Below are 26,906 nucleotides of genomic sequence, written 5' to 3' on the forward strand. Positions count from 1 at the left end.
AAGAAAAGGGGTATTATTCCACACTATATTGTGGTACTGAAGCCAGAAGGCTAGGTGAGACCTATTCTAAATCTAAAAAAATTTTGAACACTTACAAAGGTTCAAATCAAGATGGAGTCACTCAGAGCAGTGATAACGAACCGGGAAGAAGGGGACTATCTGGTGTCCCGAGACATCAGGGATGCTTACCTCCATGTCCCAAATTTGCCCTTATCACTAAGGGTACCTCAGGTTCGTGGTACAGAACTGTCACTATCCGTTTCAGACGCTGCCGTTTGGATTGTCTACGGCACCCCGGGTCTTTACCAAGGTAATGGCCGAAATGATGGTTCTTCTTCGAAGAAAAGGCGTCTTAATTATCCCTTACTTGGACGATCTCCTGATAAGGGCAAAGTCCAGGGAACAGTTGGAGGTCGGAGTAGCACTATCTCGGATACTGTTACAACAGCAGGGGTGGATTCTAAAGATTCCAAAATCGCAGCTGATCCCGACAACAAGTCTCCTGTGCTTAGGGATGATTCTGGACACAGTCCAGAAAAAGGTGTTTCTCCCGGAAGAGAAAGCCAGGGAGTTATCCGAGCTAGTCAGGAACCTCCTAAAATCAGTGCATCATTGCACAAGGGCCATGGTAAAAAAATGGTGACTTCCTTCGAAGCAATTCCAGTCGGCAGATTTCATGCAAGAACTTTTCAGTGGGATCTGCTGGACAAATGGTCCGGATCGCATCTTCAGATGCATCAGCGGATAACCCTATATCCAAGGACAAGGGTGTCTCTCCTGTGGTGGTTACAGAGTGCTCATCTTCTAGAGGGCCGCAGATTCGGCATTCAGTTTTGGATGTTGGTGACCACGGAGGCCAGCCCGAGAGGCTGGGGAGCAGTCACACAAGGAAAAAATTTCCAGGGAGTGTGATCAAGTCTGGAGATTTTTCTCCACATAAATATAGCTAAGGGTAAATTTATAATGCTCTAAGCTTAGCAAGACCTCTGCTTCAAGGTCAGCCGGTATTGATCCAGTGGGATAAAACATCACGGCAGTCGCCCACGTAAATAGACAGGGCGGCACAAGAAGCAGGAGGACAGTGGCAAAAACTGCAAGGACTTTTCGCTGGGCGGAAAATCATGTGATAGCACTGTCAGCAGTGTTTCATTCCGGGAATGGAAACTGGGAAGCAGACTTCCTCAGTAGGCACGACCTCCACCCGGCAGAGTGGGAACTTCATGGGGAAGTTTTCCACATAATTGTAAACCGTTGGGAATTACCAAAGGTGGACATGATGGCGTCCCGTCTGAACAAAAAACGGGACAGGTATTGCGCCAGGTTAAGAGACCCTCAGGCAATAGCTGTGGACGTTCTGGTAACACCGTGGGTGTACCAGTCGGTGTATGTGTTCCATCCTCTGCTTTTCATACCTAAGGTACTGAGAATTATAAGACGTAGAGGAGTAAGAACTATACTCATGGCTCCGGATTGGCCAAGAAGGACTTGGTACCCGGAACTTCAAGAGATGCTCACAGAGGACCTATGGCCTCTGCCGCTAAGAAGGGACTTGTTTCAGCAAGTACCATGTCTGTTCCAAGACTTACCGCAGCTGCGTTTGACGGCATGGCGGTGGAACGCCGGATCCTAAGGGAAAAGGCATTCAGGAAGAGGTCATTCCTACCCTGGTCAAAGCCAGAAAGGAGGTGACCGCACAACATTATCACCACATGTGGCGAAAATATGTTGCGTGGTGTGAGGCCAGGAAGGCCCCACGAAGAAATTTCAACTCGGTCGATTCCTGCATTTCTTGCAAACAGGAGTGTCTATGAGCCTCAAATTGGGGTCCATTAAGGTTCAAATTTCGGCCCTGTCGATTTTTTCTTCCAGAAAGAAGTGGCTTCAGTTCCTGAAGTCCAGAAGTTTGTCAAGGGAGTATTGCATATACAACCCCCTTTTGTGCCTCCAGTGGCACTGTGGAATCTCAACGTAGTTCTGGGATTCCTCAAAACACATTGGTTTAAAACCAGTCAAATCTGTGGATTTGAAGCATCTCACATGAAAAGTGAACATGCTCTTGGACCTGGCCTGGACCAGGTGAGTGTCAAATTGGTGGTTTTTTTCTCAAAAAAGCCCATATCTGTTTGTCCATTAGGACAGGGCAGAGCTGCGGACTCGTCCCCAGTTCTCTCCCTAAGGTGGTGTCAGTGTTTCACCTGAACCAGCTTATTGTGGTGTCTTGCGCCTACTAGGGACTTGGAGGACTCCAAGTTGCTAGATGTGGTCAGGGCCCTGAAAATATAGGTTCCAGGACGGCTGGAGTCAGGAAAACTGACTTGCTGTTATCCTGTATGCACCCAACAAACTGGGTGCTCTTGCTTTTAAGCAGACTTTTGCTAATTGGATGTGTAATACAATTCAGCTTGCACATTCTGTGGCAGGCCTGCCACAGCCAAAATATGTAAATGCCCATTCCACAAGGAAGGTGGGCTCATCTTGGGCGGCTGCCCGAGGGGTCTCGGCTTTACAACTTTGCCGAGCGGTTATTTAGTCAGGGGCAAACACGTTTGTAAAATCCTACAAATTTGATACCCTGGCTAAGGAGGACCTGGAGTTCTCTCATTCGGTGCTGCAGAGTCATCCGCACTCTCCCGCCCGTTTGGGAGCTTTGGTATAATCCCCATGGTCCTTTCAGGAACCCCAGCATCCACTAGGACGATAGAGAAAATAAGAATTTACTTACCGATAATTCTATTTCTCGGAGTCCGTAGTGGATGCTGGGCGCCCATCCCAAGTGCGGATTATCTGCATTACTTGTACATAGTTACAAAAATCGGGTTATTATTGTTGTGAGCCATCTTTTCAGAGGCTCCGCTGTTATCATACTGTTAACTGGGTTCAGATCACAGGTTGTACAGTGTGATTGGTGTGGCTGGTATGAGTCTTACCCGGGATTCATAAATCCTTCCTTATTGTGTACGCTCGTCCGGGCACAGTACCTAACTGAGGCTTGGAGGAGGGTCATAGGGGGAGGAGCCAGTGCACACCACCTGATCCTAAAGCTTTACTTTTTGTGCCCTGTCTCCTGCGGAGCCGCTATTCCCCATGGTCCTTTCAGGAACCCCAGCATCCACTACGGACTCCGAGAAATAGAATTATCGGTAAGTAAATTCTTATTATTTATTTATTCAGGAGCGTTAAGGTGGTCCAGTCAATTACATGTAATGGAGGCATTTTGTTTGTATAAACATTACACTTCATGGTTGTGTGGGGACTAGTGAAATGAAAGGTGCCTGATGTCTATATAACAAGCTGGGAGTTGTCAGCAGACAGACTGTGCAGCTACTAGCCACGGATGGAGCTTTGATCTGCTACTAGGTCTGGACACTTATTACTAAACACTAGCTCTGGCCTCTCCCTGTTGGCATTGTCATAGCAGTTAATTACTTTGTGTCTGATGGGAACTTCCAGCATAAGATTGTTCCTGAATACCCTGTTTTACAGTTTGCAAAGGAAAGGTACCAGGTGACAAAACGCTATGGTGAATGTGGCATGATGCTTGTTTGTCATGTGAGCAATCTTGACAGCTGAAACATCTTTGTTATGATAGTTTCTTATATGTCTTTATTAAATACTGTACATGAAAAACAAACAATATAGCTGAAAATGTTCAGTATACGAAACTACAATGATGAACTATGATCTAAAACAGGGATGGGGAACCTTCGGCCCTCCAGCTGTTGTTGAACTACAAATACCAGCATGCCTTGCTACAGTTTTGCTATTTGGCCATGCTAAAACTGTTGCAAAGCATGCTGGGATGTGTAGTTCAACAACAGCTGGAGGTCCGAAGGTTCCCCATCCCTGATCTAAAAGTTTATCACTTCTGTTTGACAGGTAAATAATCTAGACCAGATATTCAGTGTTTATATTCTCCCCAGGTTCAGTTTCACTGGGCTCTTTTTACATGCCACCCGGCACTTTGATGGCACCAATAAGATAGCGATCTACAGAGTGTAACCACTATTGGTCATGTGACTGATACAGAGCTCAGCCATTAGCCCCCCATTGCTAGTCTGGCAGTGGGGCACTTTAGCCTGAACTTTTTGTCGTTCACACAACTGCAGCGTTGGTTGCGTACATTTGATAGCTAGCTTTGGTGGACCTATTTGAAGGGGCCTGCCTATTAGAGACTAAGATGAATCTCTTCTGGGGAAGCAGATCAGAACAGAATCCCACTTTGCTGATGTTAATGTGACAGGCTTTCCCCCTTCCAACAGAGATTCCTCCCGCATCTTTAAGAGGCAGGTTACTATTTGCATGGCAGGAACATTGTAGAAAGTGTAGACTGAGTGTAAATGTGCACTGTGTCTCAGTGTATTGCTGCCAGTGTTATATCTGTGTTCTGCCAGCAAGTGGGCAATATCTGCAAAAGTTTTAATGTCACCCGACCTGCACAATTAACCTCAGACTTTGAGTGTTTCCTGTATAGATCCATAGACCAATGTAGAAAATAAATTATCTATTTTTATTTTGTCCTAAACTACACAGTTGTTTCTTTGTTTAGCTCTAAAGACAGAGTGTCCTCCCTCTGAGGTCCCCGCAAGCCCTACTGCTGCTTCCTTAACTCCAGGTATTGCCTATATGGATGTACTTGTGATCTTCGTTACAGAAGATTAATACTTGTCTGTGCAACATGGCATTAGCACCTAACCCACAGTATTGTAGTGAGTAGTTGTCTTGTGCAATATACAATAAGGTTTGTACTTTTCTTCAGCTCCTAAGGCACAGACCCCACCCACTAATGTCCCTGCTGCTGCTTCAGAAGCTCCAGGTACTATGTTAGCTATTTATTCCCAAATCAGTAAAATACAGGAACAATGTGAGCAGCTTGATGATGAACCTATTTATATGTTTGACTTAGCTCCAAAGACAAAGCTTTCAGCTGATGTCCCTAAAGTTCCTGCTGCTGACTCCAAAGCTCCAGGTACTGAGGACATGCTGATGAGAGATAGATAGATAGATAGATATATATATATATATATATATATATATATCTATCTATTTATTTATTAAGGACTAAAATGGGTTACTGTAGGTGTATGAGTGAGCCCATGCATCCGTACCAACACACTGAGCGTATTTACTTATTTTAGCACAAAAGAAAAAGTCTCCACCCACTGATGCCCCAAAAGCTCCTGTTGCCGATTCCAAAGCATCAGGTATTCTAGCTGCATGAGCTGATTGTAATCTCCATTACCGATGTCTAATCAAGGATTTTACCAGTGATCACATGCTTATGTGCATTATATGGATTTGGCTTCTGCAACCATACAGAATTTACAGGGTGTGGTATGGAAGGTAGATGGTAACTAGGTCCACAGTGTCTAGGTTGACCACTATTGGTCGACAGGGTCTCTAGGTCGACATGGTGTAGGTCGACATGAGTTTTTTATGGGCGGGTTTGGTGTTGTTTTCTTCGTAGAGTTTACGGGAACCCCAATTAGTGCACCGTGTCCGAGCGAACTTCGGGCAAGGTGCCTCCCTTCGCTCGGCACAGATTTCCATTCCAATCGTAGTCCACGTGGATAGTTAAGTATGAAAAAGTAAAGAAAAAAAAAATTGTGAAAAACTCATGTCGACTGACCGGTCGACTGTTTGACCTGTCGACCTAGAGACCGGATCCCGAATTTACAATAGCTTTTGATATCTTAGTGATCTGTCCAAACAGGCTCTTGTCACAATCCTTGTGTTTTATTCTTGCTACTAACCTTTGTGTCCAGAAGCTAACTTTCAGCAAAAAATAGGATCTGTCCAATTTGACAATCAATGGGTGTTACCAAATTGGATACAGATCTGAGAACATCCTGGTCATATATGTAATTAGGTACTTCAATATGTTACTGTATACATGAGCGAGTCCATGCATGAAACCAGCACACTGAGCTTATTTACTTTTTCAGCGCAAAAGAAAAAGTCTCCTCCCACTGATGTCCCAAAAGCTCCTGTTGCTGATTCCAAAGCCTCAGGTATTGTGCTTGCATGAGATGATTGGTTATCTCCAGTATTGGGATATAATCAAGGATTTTAGCGCTCACTGGTTCTGATACATTATGCAGGCACTACTATAGTGTTTGGGGTGGTCTTCAGTATGCCGGCAGTCGGGATCCCGGCGCACAGTATACCAGTGCCGGAATCCCGACAGCCGGCATACAGACACTTATTCTCCCTCGTGGGGGTCCACGACCCCCCTGGAGGGAGAATAAAATAGCGTAGCGCGCCCGCAAGGTGCTCATTTGTGCTTGCCACACTGTCGGTATGCTGGCGCCGCTATGCTGGTCGCCGGGAGCCCGACAGCCGGCATACCATACTACGCCCAGTGTTTGCACTCATAAGCAAATTTTTCCATACACCCCTCCAACCAAAGTCCTGTTTTGTATTTGTGCTGCTATTCTTTATAACTGTAAACTGCCAGGTTGCAGCAAGTGTTCGAATGTGACCAAAATGGAAACAGGTCAGTCAGAGCAAACAACCTGATGTAAGGGTGCCAGCCAGGATTTTTGACAGGTGTGTAGTCAAATCAGACAGTAGCAGCCCCCAGACCAAGTAACTAATGGTGTGTACACAGGGTGAGATAAATCTGTAAGATTTTTGACTATATAGTCAAAATCTTAAGGAAAGTTAGTGCATATCTCAAGGTGTTAAGGTCTGTACACAGTGAGATCCTTGCTATGTCTGATTTTGACTATTCGATTTCCCTTGAACTTCCCCAGAGCCCAGATAGTCCATATCTGTACAATGTGTGCCTGAGATTTTGTCTATGTACGATTTTGACCAAGTGCCAGTTTTGACTATACTTTGTACTAGATAGTCAAGATTGACTTGCCTGCACAGTATATTTAGCCTTACAATACAAACCCCACGGGAGCGTGCATCGGGATCAAATCTGTATCGCAAGCTGCCTAACACCTTGAGATATGCACTAACTTTTCATAAGATTTTGACTATATAGTCAAAATCTTAGATTTATCTCACTGTGTGTACACACCTTTTAGGCATCTTGCGATTCAGATTTGCTCACGTGGGGTCAGTATCATAGACAAAATCTTAAGCACAGATAGTCAAAATCTGTGCTGTCTGGGCTATGGGGGAGTTCAAGGGAAATCGCATAGTCAACATCTGGCATAGCAAGGATCTCACCCTGTGTACACACCTTTAATTTTGCAATTTACCAGTCACAGTGATTCCACACTCACAATGCTGTCATTGTACAGCTGCTTTATTTCACCAGTCCAACCCAACCCCTTCATCCACTTTAAGTGTCTGGTTACCATTCATCTCTAATCTATTTCCAGAAAGTGCTCAACTGTTTCCTGTACAGGTTCAGATTCGAGTTTTAGTTAACATTTATTTTCATCTTTTAAAGTACACTTAGTATATGGTCTCTTTTGTAGTTGCAAAGACAGAGATCCCTCCCCCTGTGATCCCTGCAAGCCCTACTGCTGCTTCTATACATCCAGGTATTTCTTGTATGGATATAGTTATGATCTCCATTACACAAAGTTTAAACTGAGCTAGTGCAACAAGGCATTAGCACCTACCCACAATATATTACAATAGAAGCAGAAGTTGTCTGGTGCAATACAATGAGCCTATTTACTTATCTTTAGCTCCAAAGACAGACACTCCACCACCCACTGATGTCCCTGGTGCAGTTTCTGAAGCTCCAGGTACTAGAATTACTATATATTCCTAAATTAGTGTTAACTACAGAAACCATGTGTGGAACTTGATGAACCTATTTATATATCTGGTTTAGCCCCAAAGACAAAGCCGCCTCCTGCCGATGTCCCTAAAGTTCCTGCTGCTGACTCTAAAACTCCAGGTACTGAGAACATGCTGGTGATATATGTAATTAGTGATGACTGGTACTGTAGCAGGTGTATGTCTGAACCTGTGCGTCAGTACCAACACGCTGAGCTTATTTACTTATTTTAGCACAAAAGAAAAAGTCTCCAACCACTGATGCCCCAAAAGTTGCTGTTGCCTCCAAAGCCCCAGGTATTATGACTGCATGAGTTGGCTGGCAATATCCATTACTGGGATCTTATTCAAGGATTGTACCACTTGTAGTTTCAGTAAAGTACTAATGAGCTTTCAGCTGCATTTTACCCAGTCTGTAGACACGGAAATAAATGCCTGTTTCAAGTATTGTATGCAAATTATGGCACAGTGCAATATAAAGCATTCCAATTTATTTACCCTTTTAAGGTCATTTTCTGGGGGCAATTCTAATGTTTTTGGGTGCTTGTATTTCACTTTGGACAGGGTGATAGGCAGATATTTGGTCCTCAGCAGGACACATTTTATTTATTTTTTTGCTCCGAAATGGGGCACTTGGCATATTTCTGCTTGCCACCTCAGGTGGCTGCAAGCAGAAATGGGTCTTCCGCAGCCAGTGGGAGCCCTAATGGATCACCAATTGAATTGCTCTGTTGATTATATGTCAGCCTGCATCATCTAGGCCACAACTAGTGTGGTTAGTCAGTGACGTGCGCACACATTTAAACTGCTGTCCTCATCCAGCCCCTCACACTGAGACTTTTGACCACTGAGTCCTGTGATGGCTAGTGTGTATTTGTAAAAATAAAGTGCACTTTTTCTTTTTCTGTGCTTCCCTGTTGCAAATCCTAAAATGCTAGGTACTGGCTTTATTCCTAAATTGTTAACAAAAATAAAAGTGCATCATATGTTGTACAATTGGAATGGGGCAGATTTATATTTCGCTCTTACCTGTTTTGAATTTGACTCAAGACTACACCTTCACCTTCTGGTGTCTTGGCCCTGCTTGATTCTAGTAATCTGGCAGGAGGTGATCTGCGTGCAAAGGTTTGCAGTGTGTAGCTACCAATTATGTATGACTCCATAATGCATAGTAATCTTCAACTTCAAATACATTTCCTCTCACTAATGCCGATCTATTGCCCTGATGCATGATATGCACATTCATCCTTCTACTCGCTTTAAGTTCTCTGCATGCAGTAGTTAGGGAGACCATTTTTTGTTTTTTGTTTTTTTTTGTTTATGGGTTTTGTTCTTGTCTATTAGAATGATATGCTGTTTTACTATACAAAGTTTAAAAGGTGTTGGGTATGTGTTGTGTTTTTTTTTTGCCTTGGTTTAAGATGCAACATATCTGCCTCTGTCAGGCAGACAGTCTTCTCTGTCAGTCAGATTTGCTTAAAGTTCGCTTAAGAGAATTGAGTAACAGTTCTTGCTCTTTTCTCAGCTCCAGTTGCTATTTCTTCTGCTGCTCTTGCAGCACCTGAGGTTCCTGTTTCTGATGTGCAGACTTCAGGTATCCTACAGTTAGTGTAAAATGGTTTACGTTTGCACGTGTTTTTTTACTAATAAAGTGTGTTTTGTGCACTGTTTGGTTTTAGACGCTTCCTTGCTTTGTGGTTTATTGCACCATGTATTTAACTTCAAAGCGGTGACACGTTTTCAGCTTTTAGTGTGTTGCATGTTGTAGGTTTAGTAAGTTACTAATGGGCTTTGGTCCGCTTACTACCCAGTCCAGAGACTTTCACAGAATGGCACACTGGTTTGACCTATGAGAGATGCCTTCTTCACCTATTCTTTGTAAAATGTCGAATTTCATCAAGTTTATTTATTCTCTATCTATTTACCTTTTAGTTAGTTACTGTGTGGTTTAATTTCAATTTAAGTAAAAAATTTTTTAAAAAGTCATGTGGAATATGCTTCAAATATATTCTTGCATGGGCTACAATTTTTCAAAATAAAAGTTTTGATAGTACTAACAGTACCAACAGTCCAGGTTTTAGGTATCTCCATGGCTCAGCACAGATGGTTATATCAAATTGACCGAGGTGCTAATTAATACCCCTTTTACACCTACGAGCACGGGTCGCAGCCGGGAGCCTGACACGGGAGCTGCCCCCTGCTGCGACCCGTGCTCGGTCCCTTTCCCATCAGCAGTCACAACCCGGCATATGCCGGGTTGGTGACGCTTCTAGCTACACGGCAGGGGCGGCGCAGGGAGATCACATGATCTCCCAGCGCCGCCCATCCATACAGTGTAAACGGGAGCCGTGTCGCATCGACACGGCTCCCGTTTACACTACACCCTACCCGGATCATTCCCGTGTCCTACCCAGGTAAATAGCCGGGTAGGATTCACGGGTCACTTGATCCGGGTTGACCCTTTTCCACTTGCCAAAAACACGGGTAAATGCGCGCCCCCGTGCATTTACCCGTGTTTTTTGAGCTAGTGGAAAAGGGGTATAAGTCACCTGTGGCCAAGCATGGATACATTTAAAACCTGGACTGTTGGGGAGCCTTGAGGACCGCGTTTGAGAACCTCTGGACTATACTTTTTTTTTTTTTTTTCTCTCCTCCATGGAGGTATGCTTTTAAAGTTTATTTAAATTATCTACAGTTGCCATGTCATGTGGTCCCTTCAGTAGTTGAGCAAGCTCTGCCAACTCACTTTTTTATTTTTAATATTTTGCTGCAGAGAAAAACTAAATTTGAATTATGCATGAAAATGTCAATGTATCTTTTTTTTGTTGTGTAGCATGGATATGATTAACTCTTCCTTCCCCATTTTTCTTGCCTGTGGGTTTGACTCCATTCTTCCTATTTAGCTTGCTTTTCTGTTTCACTGGCTTTAATAGCTGATGCTGTAGTTCATAGTGCTATATGCCAGCCTGAGGAGGAAAGTCCTTCTGAACTGCTTGCTTCTAACCTGACCGATCCATTGTGGGAAGATGTGTATGTGGCAGGTGCCACACTTGCAGGTGATTCTGAAGGGAATTCAGCTGTTCCTCAGCAAGCCTCCCAGTCAGATTTGAAACCATCAGATATGACCTTTGCATCAAATACCATTGAGCAGATTAAACTTGCTGAGTTAGCTGATAGTCTGATTGTTGAAAGAGACAATTTTAAAATAGAGAGTGAGGATCCTACACCATTTCTCTCTGTTGCTGAAGATATTGAAATTGCAGCATCTGACACCGTAAAGTCTTCATCAAGTGACCTAATTGATCAATGCAGGCAATCTAATGTTACTGATGTAGTATCTATTGAGGCAACATTCAATGAAAATATTCTCCCAGGACCAGTTGGAAAAGGTTTTTTGGATGTTCTACAGAACTCAGAGTCTAATGCTATTGCTGGCTTTCAACTCTGTCCTTCCTTTGATCATTTCCAAGTAGATTTTCTTGAAAGTTCTGTAGATCTACCAGGGCACAATAAAAAGGTACCTACATTTAACAAGTACCATGATGAAGCAGAAAAGTCACTTTTAGGCACTTGTGAAGTTCTTATGGATGAATTGTGTGTTGGTATCTCTAATACTCTTCCTGATAGAGAACCTGATGTCATTGATACGCCCATTTCTGTACCTGAGAAATATCTGCTTTCCAAGGAGAAAAATGCTTTGGTTTTCCTGGAGAATGCTTCTAATATAGGACAACCAGTGCTGGTTTCTGCCCAGGCTCTATCTGCTGAGGAACCTCATCCAGAAAATGTCCTGTACTCAACAACTGATGACAAAGCCTTTGTTCCTATCTTGGCTGCAGGTTCCATGAAGGAGACAAAGTTATGGTCTGTTTCTGCTGGCGAGCCATTGGTTACTGGCCTGCATGACGCTTCCCTGAAGGAAGGTCTTGGTACTGCCTTAGATTTTGTGCCTGCTGCAGCATTTACAGGCAGCTCTAAGGTACTGACTGAAAAGGTAGCACAGCTTGCAGAGGATAAAGACATCACCAAGTCACTAAAGGATATTGTTTGTGATGGATTGGGGGAGCTTTCTGCAGTGCTATCTCAGGAGGTCGCGATTCCATTAGACACTAAAGCTCTTGTGGTTGGTTTGGAGGATATATTGGCAGGCAGCTCTGAGTCGTTTCCTGTGGCTAGTGTGGCAGGTGGCACCTCGATGACCATGTCTGCAGAGGAGTCTAAGATGGTGTTTACAAGTGTTTCTGAGACTCTGCTAGAAACTGAGGCACTGACCAACTTGGAAGTACCATGTATGGAGGTTGCAGATAGCTCAGAGGTGCTGCTTGTGGAAGATGTAGTTACAGCTGACTTACAGGCAGTGTCTGTGGAGGATTTGGTAGTGATCAACTTGGAGAATGTGGTTGGGGGCGACTCAGACGCAAAGCTTGCAGAGGTGTCTCAGGAGATTGGGATTACAAGTGTTTCTGAGACTCCACTGGAGGCTGAGGTGCTGCCTATTGAGAATATAGCAGTGAATAACTCAGAGGTGCAGCAGGTAGAGCATGTGGTAGGGAACTGCACAGAGCCAAAGCCTGCGGAGGATGTTGTAATTGACAGTAATGAGGTGACATGTACAGTGAGGTCTCGTGAGTTAGTGACTACATGCGGTTCTGAGACTCTACTGGGATCTAAACCACTTGACTTGGATTTGCCACCTGTTGAGGATGTAGTTGTAGTCAGCTTGAAGGTGCCACCTGTGGAGTATGTGGTTGCAGCTAACTCAACACCTGCAGAGGATAGGATGGGGGATGGCTTGGCGTCACCACTTGTGGAGGATGTGGTAGGGAATGGCTCTGAGGATCGGCCGGTGGATGATTTGAGCGGTGCTTTGGATTCCCAGTTTGAAACTAAAACACTTGTAAGCAGCTCAGATGCCCTGCATATAGATTATTTAGTAGCAGCTGATTTAGAGTCCCTTGCTGGAGATGTAGATAGGGACGACTGTAAGAAGCTTGATATAGAGGAGAGCGTCACAGATGCCCAGGTAGAAGCAAAATTACTTGTAACTAGCATACAGTTGCCATCTGTGGAACATACAGTTGTAGATGGCTCGGATGAGCTGACTTTGGAGGGTGTTTTTGCAGCCACCTCCGAACCACCTCTGGAGGGCTCTTATGAGGTAGTGATTAAAAGCATTCCTGAGATTCTGTTGGAAACAAAGGCACTTCTTGTGCAATCAGAGGCTACATCCTTTGAAAATGCACTTGAAGAGGTAACTGATGAGACGATACCTGTAATCAGCTCTGAGGTAGTGCTATCCGAGTCCTTCAGGGAACATGCTTCACAGTCGATTTCTACTTCTGAGGTGGCTCCCACTGAACAGGCATCAGACACTTTTGCTCAATCTCTTGATGATTATGATGCCGTGTCGCTTTCCATTGGTGAAACATTGGAGGTTCACAAATCTCCGTTTATTGAAACTTCACTGAAAAATGACCTGCAAACTGTAGAAGCCAGAAGTGTAGCCGCTTGGAAAACTAAAGAAACATCTGAAGGATCTAAAACTGATAACATCTTAACTGTTCCTAAGGATACTCTGCATTTTATTTGTGAGGGTTTAACCAACGAGTCTGTTTCTCTTCCTACTATGCAAAAGCAATTTGCACACACCTATGAAACTAATCCAGACCTGCAATCCCCATTTATGGTTAACCGCCTGTGTGAGCATGAAGCACCTATTGACAGTATGTTTTATACTGAGCCAGAGCATGTTGACTCCTCTGTTTCATTGCCTGCTGATGTGTCACGTCACTCTCCTACTTGTAAAGAAGAATCTGTGCAGTCCAACTCCCTAATGATGATTTGTGCCACTTCACTACTTATGCCTGCTTCTTCTGCCCCAGTGACAAGCAGTGACTTAATCCTGTCTACAGACCTTTCATTTTCTGCAGCTCCTAACTTGTCTTCTTCTCCTCTTCTAGCTAATAAAGCTGAGAGCATCTCTCCTCAGATCTCTGCTCCGCAGCCTACACCAGCGCTAGATTCTCCAATTCCTGCTAAAGAGCTAACCCCTCCTCCTGCTTTGCTTACCCTGGAAACTATCCCTTCTGTTCTGCTTGCGTCTGTTTCCCCACCCCATGCCTCCAAAACAACCACCTCTCCTTCACCACCTGCACCTCTGCCTGTTGCTGATGAAGAGGAGGAAATGCCGCCTTTAATTCCTTCTGAGCTTTCTGTTGAGGAGACCGTTTTCCAGCCTGTTGAGGTGGACCAGCGATCTCCCAAACCACCTGTAGCTGCTCCTGTGAAGGAGTCTGTGCTGAAGAACGACAAGGGTATTTTATTTGTTTTTTTTCCCTTTACTTTGTTGCAGTGCATGGTGTGGAGGCTTAAGGTTACCACCTTCTAATGCCATTTATAGTCCAACTAACCTAAATAGTTTTTCTTATGATTTTTATTTTTTAATTCAAAATATGGGTAGTTTTCTTTCCATTTAATCAGCCAAGCACATTGCAATTATTTATTTTGGTTTGTACTCATGTACTGTACTCTAATTGCTTTGGATATGTTTTTTGCTTCATTTACCTGCTGATATGAAAAGGTTTTTAGTAAACTTTCTCTTTACGTTCATTATTTTTGCATGTTTAATGGCAGCCTACAGTAACTTAAATACAGTAAATATTTAATTTGTTACTGATATAAGCACTTAATGTGTCCTCTGCACATAAACTAAAATTGTCTGGGTCTGCATAGTTGTAATCCAATTTGTATACATTTTATTTAACAATAGTTTTATAGTCCGCACCTTTAAAATAAAGAAATGCTAACCACCCTTTTCCTTTGTAAGTTTACTTTACTGCAGTGGTTCCCAAACTGGGTGCTGGGAACCCTAAGGTGCCATGGGGCACTTGCAGTGGTGTTGATGGTCTAGTGCCATGTGTTTATGGTCTTGACCAAATTATATATGGTGAATGTGATGGGCAAAGCCAGTACTATTGCAAGTGGACCGAAGGATGACTGGTAAGCACAATTTACTTGATTAAATTCAGCAAAAAAGATTAATCCTTAAAAACCTTTTTGGCCTATGGGTGCTGTGAATAAAATTTTGTGATTCAGGAAGGTTTGGGAAACATTGCGTTACTTGTCTGTACTGGAAGGAAAACAATCCAACTGATCATTCTATTACTAACAAATATTCTAGTGTAATTAGATGTGTCTGTTGTGTCTGCAGGCACAAATATGTTGTACGTTTTTTGTTTTTGTAGTAGCTTTATATTCTCATTAGGTAGTCATTTTAGATTTTATTTTTGCTTTATTTTTCCCTTGTGGTTAAATCCTAGAAATGACCTGTAAAGCGTGGTCATGTCATTCTTTAGTGTCACTGCTCCACGTGTCCGCATTGTCCATGTTGAGTGTCGTCGTGGTTTCATATGTTTTAAATGTAGCATTTTTCAAGTAAAAAAAAAGGCTTCTTTCTTGCATTTATTTATTATTTGTTTATTAACAGTTTCTTATATAGCGCAGCAAATTCCGTTGCGCTTTACAACTGGACACAATTAGAAGACAAAACTGGGTAAAAACAAACCGTCATAGAGGGAGGAGGGCCCTGCTCGCAAGTTTACAATCTATGGGGAAATAGCACCTATCCTTGTGTATCAATGCCTATCTATTGCATAGTTCACCAGATTGTAAAGGTTCTTGGTGGGCTGCATGATATCACATCACAGCAGTGATGAACCAGGTCCAGGGGAAAGGAGTGTGAAGAAAGAAAATGTGGGGGATGTGTGGACTATACTGTGAGGATATAATTGGATAGGAGAGCTATGAAGGTAATGTGAGCGGTTCTGGAATTTGATAAGCTTGTGTGAATAGGTGCGTTTACAGGGAACGCTTGAAGGTTTGAAGACTAGAGCAGAGTCTTATTGTACGTGGTAGGGCATTCCACAGAGTGGGTACAGCCCGAAGAAAGTCCTGTAATTGTGCATGTGAGCGAGTAATGAGTGTGGATGAGAGACGTAGATCTTGTGAAGAGCGAAGGGGCCGAGTTGGGAGATATTTTGAGCAGTGAAGAGATGTATGTTGGTGTAGTATGGTAAATAACCTTGTGTGTAAGTAACCGTATATTTCTCTTACGTCCTAGAGGATGCTGGGGACTCCGTAAGGACCATGGGGTATAGACGGGATCCGCAGGAGACATGGGCACTATAAAGAACTTTAGATTGGTGTGCACTGGCTTCTCCCTCTATGCCCCTTCTCCAGACCTCAGTTAGATCCTATGCCCAGAGGAGACTGGGTGCACTATAGGGGAGCTCTCCTGAGTTTCTCTGAAAAAGACTTTTGTTAGGTTTTTTATTTTCAGGGAGCACTGCTGGCAACAGGCTCCCTGCATCGTGGGACTGAGGGGAGAGAAGCAGACCTACTTAAATGATAGGCTCTGCTTCTTAGGCTACTGGACACCATTAGCTCCGGAGGGTCGGAACGCAGGTCTCACCCTCGCCATTCGTCCCGGAGCCGCGCCGCCATCCTCACAGAGGTGGGGTGCCCTGGGCAGCAATATAAACCTCTAAGGCTGGCATATGAGTATCATTGGCTGCGGAGGCAGTAGTTATATAAATCCCCCGCCAGTATTAGAAATTTGAGCGGGACCGAAGCCCGCCGCTGAGGGGGCGGAGCTTGATCCTCAGCACTAACCAGCGCCATTTTCTCCACAGCACACTGCAGAGAAGCTGGCTCCCCGGACTCTCTCCTGCTGAACACGGTGACAGAGGGCAAAAAAGAGGGGGGGGGGGGCACATTAAAATTGGCGCAGTGTGTGTATGTATATGTGTATATAATCAAACAAATACTCTCCCTCTGCGCTAATTGGATGTAACTATATCTTTGGATAAAGCACAAGATATTGGATATAGGCTGCCTGGTTCAACTAAATCCCCTGTTAGAAGGGACTAGGAATAGAAATATGCAACAATAGAAGAACTGTCGCCAAGGGGTCGTATCAACTCCCACTTTTAAACCTTAACTAGTTAAAACCTATTTTAAAGCACAGTAATAACATGTTCCATCATAAAACATTTATTAAAAACACATTAAAAACTAATACAGAAGAGACGTATTATTCCACAGTGAAAGATGTATAATTCTCAGTGTTGAATACAAATGCAAGTGGATCACAACCGTCTTCTCCTTCTCCTTAAAGTTGGTTCGGAGATAACGCCACAACATAGATAACCCAATGCGTTTCGTCTTATACAATAGACTTCTTCAGGGGTACATCAATAATTGTAGAAGATCTTATCAGAACTTAATACAATATTCTTAATAACGTATAAGGAACACATCATTACAAAAAACTTCCAATATGACAGAGAAAGGTCAAAAAAAGGAGAAAAAAAGGAATTACATCTCGGGTCATACCTCGAGTAACTGGAACATATAGCATTATACGAGAGAACTCGTTCATACGTGCAAGATGGAAATTCCAATATATCACCAAGGCTTTCTGATAAGCAACCAATGTGGCCTAATTGAGAAATATTAACCTCGTCACAATTTATTCAATAACATTATTATGTATAAAATGGACAAAAATAAGAACATAAAACGTGTCACCTCACATACCCCGTGGTAAGACAACTTGAACAAAAGAAATTCGGAAACTCAGGTACTGAAAGGTCACTTAGATAGGAGACCTAATAAATTCATATCAGGGCGAATTAGTAAATACATATTATTAAATAATTAATCAATCAATAATATTAGCACTAATTATGAATGATTAATGCGTCTTACATGAGGCTTTATTAAACTTAAAAAGTTTGAAGAGGGGGGGGGGGGGGGGGGGGAGGCCTCTCCTATTAAACAAAACACATATCCAGGGTATTTGGACCAAATAGTTATTAGTTAAAATTGCCCTTTTTCAGGCTATCAAATCTTTGATAAATCAGACTACATCATGCACTAGAATATAATGAAGCAATAATTGTAAGTGCCGGTCTATTTAAACCAGACCCGAAAAGCACTAAAAAGAATGTCCTCAGATATTCGTATATGTGTACTCCACATTACAATTTGAACAAATAAGTGTAAGTTAGTGTGTCCAAACATTGAAAACACTATGATACACTGTTACATATAACAAGGATTAAATATACATAGTAACATTTGTATCTTTTAGGCAGAACTTTGTTCAGAGTAGTATCACATTCTCTTACCTCCCATGGATCTGTAGTAGAAGCTCAGCACCTGTGTAATGAAGCACTAAAATGGGTGTTTACCCTTATAAAGGTAAAGGGTAATGATGTCATCAAATACCCTGATCTAATTGGTGCCAAAAATAAAGGACTTTTAGCCCCTTATTTACTAATAGTACGCACTTCCCCACCTATGGACTTTACTAAACCTATTATAAGAGTTAATTTACTCCAAAAATAACCACTCATAAATTGATCTGATATCAGAAAAACCTTTATTAATATATAACCCATATTGCTTTGCGGTAACAAACTCTCAGCTTGAGACTGCCTTAGTTGTAATTGACAGTCTGTTTATCCAATCCTGCAGTGAATGGGGTGGATACTTTAACTTGTGCTGCTAAAAAGGGACATATGCACACATCCACACCTAGTTTGAATTCGTATTAAGGGGAATATGCCTTCCCCCAGTCACATCCATAAGCTCCGATCATTAAGCTGAGCGTGCTTACTGTCTACTTGCGCCCGCTGTAGCCGGACCTTATGCGTTCCGGCGCCATCTTAATTTTGCCTTCCACCCGGCGCTTCGCGACACCTGACCAAGTCGCATGTCTTGCTGCGCCTAATGGTACGGCTCTCCTCTGACTGAGAAAGCCGCAGGTCAGGAGAACTAAATACCTAGTAACTATTTACATACATCTTGTTACACCCTCGGATTAGACACGAGCGGCATGATGCCTGATCTACCTAATCAAACGTGAACCTTAATCACTCCTTATCCTCACAAAATTGAAGAAAAAAATATTCTTAATAAGTAAATACCTATGTGAAGTAGAGATGTCTATGACCCTAATTATAACCTGGACTGGGACATTTAATAGGTTATATGCTAATAAGTGCCAGTGTTAAAGGAGACCTACACCCTACACATAACTCCCATATGATAATTTATAATATATAATAATTAATAATCAAGTTTCGTTTTTATACTCCTAAGAACAAAATAAAATGCAGTGCCCATATAAAATTTGTAGAATATTAGACGTGTCAAGGGTTTAAGCTCACCACAATAAGTGATTAGTGATAACTTATTAAATCTATTAGTTATTACAGCTAATTTATTTCAATACACCTCCTTCAGTGTCTAAAGGTAGGTATGTTAATAAATTGTATATTCACGAGTAGATTCACAGTAATTGGATGAAGTAAAGGTAGTCTAAAAAGTTCATTATGGGCCCTTCATTCATAATATATCACATATGGTAAGGGATTATCCTTATAGTTATCAGAGGTATTCATTTATTTAATTTCCTTCATACTCACCCACAATGGTGAGTATTATTATAGTTATAGTATAATGAAGGAGGTGTATTGAAATAAATTAGCTGTAATAACTAATAGATTTAATAAGTTATCACTAATCACTTATTGTGGTGAGCTTAAACCCTTGACACGTCTAATATTCTACAAATTTTATATGGGCACTGCATTTTATTTTGTTCTTAGGAGTATAAAAACGAAACTTGATTATTAATTATTATATATTATAAATTATCATATGGGAGTTATGTGTAGGGTGTATGTCTCCTTTAACACTGGCACTTATTAGCATATAACCTATTAAATGTCCCAGTCCAGGTTATAATTAGGGTCATAGACATCTCTACTTCACATAGGTATTATTTACTTATTAAGAATATTTTTTTCTTCAATTTTATGAGGATAAGGAGTGATTAAGGTTCACGTTTGATTAGGTAGATCAGGCATCATGCCGCTTGTGTCTAATCCGAGGGTGTAACAAAATGTATGTAAATAGTTACTAGGTATTTAGTTCTCCTGACCTGCGGCTTTCTCAGTCAGAGGAGAGCCGTACCATTAGGCGCAGCAAGACACGTGACTTGGTCAGGTGTCGGGAAGCGCCGGGTGGAACGCAAAATTAAGATGGCGCCGGAACGCATAAGGTCCGGCTGCAGCGGGCGCAAGTAGACAGTAAGCACGCTCAGCTTAATGATCGGAGCTTATGGATGTGACTGGGGGAAGGCATATTCCCCTTAATACGAATTCAAACTAGGTGTGGATGTGTGCATATGTCCCTTTTTAGCAGCACAAGTTAAAGTATCCACCCCATTCACTGCAGAATTGGATAAACAGACTGTCAATTACAACTAAGGCAGTCTCAAGCTGAGGTAGTTACCGCAAAGCAATATGGGTTATATATTAATAAAGGTTTTTCTGATATCAGATCAATTTATGAGTGGTTATTTTTGGAGTAAATTAACTCTTATAATAGGTTTAGTAAAGTCCATAGGTGGGGAAGTGCGTACTATTAGTAAATAAGGGGCTAAAAGTCCTTTATTTTTGGCACCAATTAGATCAGCGTATTTGACATCATTACCCTTTCCCTTTATAAGGGTCAACACCCAGTTTAGTGCTTCATTACACAGGTGCTGAGCTTCTACTACAGATCCATGGGAGGTAAGAGAATGTGATACTACTCTGAACAAAGTTCTGCATAAAAGATACAAATGTTACTATGCATATTTAATCCTTGTTATATGTAACCGTGTATCATAGTGTTTTCAATGTTTGGACACACTAACTTACACTTATTTGTTCAAATTGTAATGTGGAGTACACATATACGAATATCTGAGGACATTCTTTTTAGTGCTTTTAGGGTCTGGTTTTATAGACCGGCACTTACAATTATTGCTTCATTATATTCTAGTGCATGATGTAGTCTGATTTATCAAAGATTTGATAGCCTGAAAAAGGGCAATTTTAACTAATAACTCTATTTGGTCCAAATACCCTGGATATGTGTTTTGTTTAATAGGAGAGGCCTCCTCCTCTCTCCCCCCCCCCTTCTTTTCAATTTTTTTAAGTTTAATAAGGCCTCATGTAAGACACATTAATCATTCTGATTAGTGCTAATATTATTGATTAATTATTTATTAATATGCATTTACTAATTCGCCCTGATATGAATTTATTAGGTCTCCTATCTAAGTGACCTTTCAGTACCTGAGTTTCCGAATTTCTTTTATTCAAGTTGTCTTACCACGAGGTATGTGAGGTGACACGTTTCATAATCTTATTTCTCTAACGTCCTAGTGGATGCTGGGGACTCAGTAAGGACCATGGGGAATAGACGGGCTCCGCAGGAGACAGGGCACTTAAAGAAAGAATTTGGATACTGGTGTGCTCTGGCTCCTCCCTCTATGTCCCTCCTCCAGACCTCAGTTTGAATCTGTGCCCGGACGAGCTGGGTGCTACTTAGTGAGCTCTCCTGAGCTTGCTAGAAAGAAAGTATTTTGTTAGGTTTTTTTATTTACAGAGAAATCTGCTGGCAACAGACTCTGCTATGTGGGACTGAGGGGAGAGAAGCAGCCCTACTCACAGAAGATAGGTCCTGCTTCTTAGGCTACTGGACACCATTAGCTCCAGAGGGATCGTACACAGGATCGCACCCTTGGTCATCCGATCCCGGAGCCACGCCGCCGCCCCCCTCGCAGAGCCAGAAGTCAGAAGCCGGTGTCTGAAGCAAGAAGACGTCAAACTCGGCGGCAGAAGACTCCAGTCTTCATATGAGGTAGCGCACAGCACTGCAGCTGTGCGCCATTGCTCCCACACTAACCCACACACTCCGGTCACTGTAGGGTGCAGGGGGGGGCGCCATATTTTTACACATAAACGCGGGACAGAAGCCTGCCGCTGAGGGGGCGGGGCTTCTTCCTCAGCACTCACCAGCGCCATTTTCTCTCCACAGTTCTGCTGAGAGGAAGCTCCCCAGGCTCTCCCCCTCAGAATCACGGTAGAAGAGGGTAAAAAGAGAGGGGGGGGCACATAAATTTGGCGCAAAAACAATATATACATCAGCTACTGGGTTAACACTAAGTTACTGTGTGACTCCTGGGACATATAGCGCTGGGGTGTGTGCTGGCATACTCTCTCTCTGTCTCTCCAAAGGGCCTTGTGGGGGAACTGTCTTCAAAAAGAGCATCCCCTGTGTGTGTGGTGTGTCGGTACGCTTGTGTCGGCATGTTTGACGAGGAAGGCTATGTGGAAGCAGAGCGGGAGCAAATGAATGTGGGGTCGCCGCCGACACCCGATTGGATGGATATGTGGAAGGTTTTAAATGATAATGTTACTTCCTTGCATAAAAGGTTGGATAAAGTAGAAGCCTTGGGACAGCCGGGGTCTCAGCCCATGCCTGATCCTATGTCGCAGAGGCCGTCAGGGTCTCAGAAGCGCCCCCTATCCCAAATTGTTGACACAGATGTCGACACGGATTCTGACTCCAGTGTCGATGGCGATGATGCAAAGTTACAGCCTAAAATGGCTAAAGCCATCCGTTACATGATTATAGCAATGAAGGATGTGTTGCACATCACACAGGAAACCCCAGTCCCTGACAAGAGGGTTTATATGTATGGGGAAAAAAGGCAAGAGGTGACCTTTCCCCCTTCACATGAGTTAAATGAGTTATGTGAAAAGGCTTGGGAATCTCCAGATAGAAAACTGCAGATTTCCAAACGGATGCTTATGGCGTATCCTTTCCCGCCAACGGACAGGTTACGCTGGTAATCTTCCCCTAGGGTAGACAAAGCTTTAACACTCTTACCCAAGAGGGTAGCCCTACCGTCACAGGATACGGCCACCCTAAAAGATGCTGCGTATAGAAAGCAGGAGGGTATCCTGAAGTCTATTTATACACATTCAGGTACCCTACTAAGGCCGGCGATTGCATCGGCCTGGATGTGTAGTGCGGTAGCAGCATGGACAGATACCTTATCTGAGGAACTTGATACCTTGGACAAGGATACTATAGTACTGACCCTGGGGCATATAAAAGACGCTGTCCTATATATGAGAGATGCCCAAAGAGACATTAGCCTACTGGGCTCTAGAATAAATGCAATGTCGATTTCTGCCAGAAGGGTCCTGTGGACTCGGCAATGGACAGGCGATGCTGACTCAAAAAGGCACATGGAGGTTTTACCTTACAAGGGTGAGGAATTGTTTGGGGACGGTCTCTCAGACTTGGTCTCCACAGCTACGGCTGTAAAGTCAAATTTTTTGCCATATATTCCCTCAACCTAAGAAAGCACCGTATTACCAAATGCAGTCCTTTCGATCACAAAGAGGCAAGAAAGTACGAGGTGCGTCCTTTCTTGCCAGAGGCAGGGGTAGAGGAAAGAAGCTGCACAATACAGCTAGTTCCCAGGAACAGAAGTCGTCCCCGGCTTCCACTAAATCCACCGCATGACGCTGGGGCTCCACAGGCGGAGCTAGGCCCGGTGGGGGCGCGTCTCCGAATTTTCAGCCACAAGTGGGTTCACTCCCAGGTGGATCCCTGGGCTATAGAGATTGTGTCTCAGGGATACAAGCTGGAATTAGAAGAGATGCCCCCTCACCGTTACCTCAAAGCGGCCCTGCCAGCTTCCCCCTTAGAGAGGGAAATAGTGTTAGCTGCAATTCACAAATTGTATCTTCTGCAGGTGGTGGTAAAGGTTCCCCTCCTTCAACAGGGAAGGGGTTACTATTCAACCATGTTTGTGGTACCGAAACCGGACGGTTCGGTCAGACCCATATTGAATTTAAAATCCCTGAACATATACCTGAAAAGGTTCAAGTTCAAGATGGAATTGCTCAGAGCGGTCATCGCAAGCCTGGAAGGGGGGGATTTTATGGTGTCTCTGGACATAAAGGATGCTTACCTTCATGTCCCCATTTATCCACCTCATCAGGCGTACCTCAGATTTGTGGTACAGGATTGTCATTACCAATTCCAGACGTTGCCGTTTGGTCTCTCCACGGCACTGAGAATTTTTACCAAGGTAATGGCGGAGATGATGGTGCTCCTGCGGAAGCAAGGGGTCACAATTATCCCATACTTGGACGATCTCCTCATAAAGGTGAGGTCCAGAGAGCAGTTGCTGATCAGCGTAGCACGCTCTCGGGAAGTGTTACAGCAGCACGGCTGGATTCTAAATATTCCAAAGTCGCAGTTGATTCCTACGACTCGTCTGCCATTCCTGGGCATGATTCTGGACACAGACCAGAAGAGGGTTTATCTCCCGATGGAGAAGGCTCAGGAGCTCATGACACTGGTCAGAGACCTATTAAAACCAAAACAGGTGTCGGTGCATCACTGCACGCGAGTCCTGGGAAAGATGGGGGCATCATACGAGGCCATTCCCTTCGGCAGGTTCCATGCGAGGACCTTTCAGTGGGATCTGTTGGACAAGTGGTCCGGATCACATCTACTGATGCATCGGCTGATCACCCTGTCCCCCAGGGCCAGGGTGTCTCTCCTGTGGTGGCTGCAGAGTGCTCACCTTCTCGAAGGCCGCAGATTCGGCATTCAGGAGGGTGGGGAGCAGTCACACAGGGAAGAAATTTCCAAGGTCTGTGGTCAAGTCAGGAGACTTGTCTTCACATAAACATCCTGGAACTGAGGGCAATATACAACGCCCTACGACAAGCGGAGACCCTGCTTTGCGACCGACCGGTGCTGATTCAGTCAGACAACATCACCGCAGTGGCTCGTGTAAACCGCCAAGGCGGCACAAGGAGCAGGGTGGCGATGGCGGAAGCCACCAGAATTCTGCGCTGGGCGGAGAATCACGTAACTGCACTGTCAGCAGTGTTCATTCCGGGAGTGGACAACTGGGAAGCAGACTTCCTCAGCAGGCATGACCTCCACCCGGGAGAGTGGGGACTTCATCAAGAAGTCTTCACGCAGATTGCAAGTCGGTGGGAACTGCCACAAGTAGACATGATGGCATCCCGCCTCAACAAAAAGCTACAGAGGTATTGCGCCAGGTCAAGAGACCCTCAGGCGATAGCTGTAGACGCTCTAGTGACACCGTGGGTGTTCCAGTCGGTCTATGTGTTTCCTCCTCTTCCTCTCATACCCAAGGTGCTGAGAATCATAAGAAGAAGAGGAGTGAGAACAATACTCATTGTTCCGGATTGGCCAAGAAGGACTTGGTATCCAGAGCTGCAAGAAATGCTCACAGAGGACCCATGGCCTCTGCCTCTAAGACAGGACTTGTTGCAACAGGGGCCCTGTCTGTTCCAAGACTTACAGCGCCTGCGTTTGACGGCATGGCGGTTGAACACCGGATCCTAGCAGAAAAAGGCATTCCGGAGGAGGTTATTCCTACGCTGATAAAGGCTAGGAAGGACGTGACGGCTAAACATTATCACCGTATATGGTGAAAATATGTTGCTTGGTGTGAGGCCAGGAATGCCCCTACGGAGGAATTCCAGCTGGGCCGTTTCCTTCACTTCCTACAGTCGGGAGAGACTTTGGGCCTAAAATTGGGTTCCATTAAGGTCCAGATTTCGGCCCTATCCATTTTCTTTCAAAAAGAACTGGCTTCTCTTCCTGAAGTTCAGACGTTTGTGAAGGGAGTGCTGCATATTCAGCCCCCTTTTGTGCCTCCAGTGGCACCTTGGGATCTTAACGTGGTGTTGAGTTTCCTGAAGTCACACTGGTGTGAGCTACTTAAAACCGTGGAGTTAAAATTTCTCACGTGGAAGGTGGTCATGCTATTAGCCTTGGCTTCGGCTAGGCGTGTGTCAGAATTAGCGGCTTTGTCACATAAAAGCCCCTATCTGGTTTTCCATATGGACAGGGCGGAATTGCGGACCCGTCCGCAATTTCTGGCAAAAGTGGTGTCATCTTTTCATATGAACCAACCTATTGTGGTGCCTGTGGCTACTCGTGACTTGGAGGATTCCGAGTTACTAGATGTGGTCAGGGCTTTGAAGGTTTATGTAGCCAGAACGGCTAGAGTCAGGAAAACTGAGTCACTGTTTATCTTGTATGCACCCAACAAGCTGGGTGCTCCTGCTTCAAAGCAAACTATTGCTCACTGGATCTGTAACACGATTCAGCAGGCTCATTCTGCGGCGGGATTGCCGCTGCCGAAATCGGTAAAAGCCCATTTCACAAGGAAGGTGGGCTCTTCTTGGGCGGCTGCCCGAGGGGTCTCGGCATTACAGCTTTGCCGAGCAGCTACTTGGTCGGGTTCAAACACTTTTGCAAAGTTCTACAAGTTTGATACCCTGGCTGAGGAGGACCTTGTGTTTGCTCATTCGGTGCTGCAGAGTCATCCGCACTCTCCTGCCCGTTTGGGAGCTTTGGTATAATCCCCATGGTCCTTACGGAGTCCCCAGCATCCACTAGGACGTTAGAGAAAATAAGATTTTACTTACCGGTATTATCTTTTTCTCGTAGTCCGTAGTGGATGCTGGGCGCCCGTCCCAAGTGCGGACTTTTTTCTGCAATGCTTGTATATAGTTATTGCTTAAATAAGGGTTATGTTGGTTGCCTCAGGGTTGATCTGATGCTCTGTTGTTCATACTGTTAAGTTTATCACAAGTTATACAGTGTGATTGGTGTGACTGGTATGAGTCTTGCCCTGGATTCCAAAATCCTTTCCTTGTACTGTCAGCTCTTCCGGGCACAGTTTCTTTAACTGAGGTCTGGAGGAGGGACATAGAGGGAGGAGCCAGAGCACACCAGTATCCAAATTCTTTCTTAAAGTGCCCTGTCTCCTGCGGAGCCCGTCTATTCCCCATGGTCCTTACGGAGTCCCCAGCATCCACTACGGACTACGAGAAATAGATTTACCGGTAAGTAAATCTTATTTTTTGTCCACTTTATACATAATGTTATTGAATAAATTGTGACGAGGTTAATATTTCTCAATTAGGCAACACTGGTTGCTTATCAGAAAGCCTTGGTGATATATTGGAATTTCCATCTTGCACGTATGAACGAGTTTTCTCGTATTATGCTATGTTCCAGTTACTCGAGGTATGACCCGAGATGTAATTCCTTTTTTTTTCTCCTTTTTTTACCTTTCTCTGTCTGCTCTGTCATATTGGAAGTTTTTTGTAATGATGTGTTCCTTATATGTTATTAAGAATATTGTATTAAGTTCTGATAAGATCTTCTACAATTATGGATGTACCCCT

The 26,906-nt window shown here is 43.8% G+C and overlaps 1 protein-coding gene across 50 annotated transcripts in view; it reads left to right on the top strand.

Annotated features, from left to right (window-relative positions):
• The window catches only part of NACA (nascent polypeptide associated complex subunit alpha), a 79,305-nt gene that overhangs the window by 33,924 nt on the left and 18,475 nt on the right, over positions 1 to 26,906 (top strand). For 43 of the 50 annotated variants that reach the window (XM_063952488.1, XM_063952511.1, XM_063952532.1 and 40 more), the window contains 11 exons: positions 4,547 to 4,612; positions 4,757 to 4,813; positions 4,904 to 4,966; positions 5,136 to 5,201; positions 5,943 to 6,008; positions 7,434 to 7,499; positions 7,650 to 7,709; positions 7,799 to 7,864; positions 7,978 to 8,040; positions 9,269 to 9,337; positions 13,704 to 14,057. In XM_063952488.1, coding sequence (XP_063808558.1) covers positions 4,547 to 4,612; positions 4,757 to 4,813; positions 4,904 to 4,966; positions 5,136 to 5,201; positions 5,943 to 6,008; positions 7,434 to 7,499; positions 7,650 to 7,709; positions 7,799 to 7,864; positions 7,978 to 8,040; positions 9,269 to 9,337; positions 13,704 to 14,057 — 996 coding nt within the window. The remainder of the gene's footprint in view (positions 1 to 4,546; positions 4,613 to 4,756; positions 4,814 to 4,903; positions 4,967 to 5,135; positions 5,202 to 5,942; positions 6,009 to 7,433; positions 7,500 to 7,649; positions 7,710 to 7,798; positions 7,865 to 7,977; positions 8,041 to 9,268; positions 9,338 to 13,703; positions 14,058 to 26,906) is intronic. The other 7 variants (XM_063952539.1, XM_063952501.1, XM_063952509.1 and 4 more) reach the window with 7 other exon arrangements.

This window comes from Pseudophryne corroboree, chromosome 2 (assembly GCF_028390025.1).
Source record: "Pseudophryne corroboree isolate aPseCor3 chromosome 2, aPseCor3.hap2, whole genome shotgun sequence".
NCBI lineage: Eukaryota > Metazoa > Chordata > Amphibia > Anura > Myobatrachidae > Pseudophryne > Pseudophryne corroboree.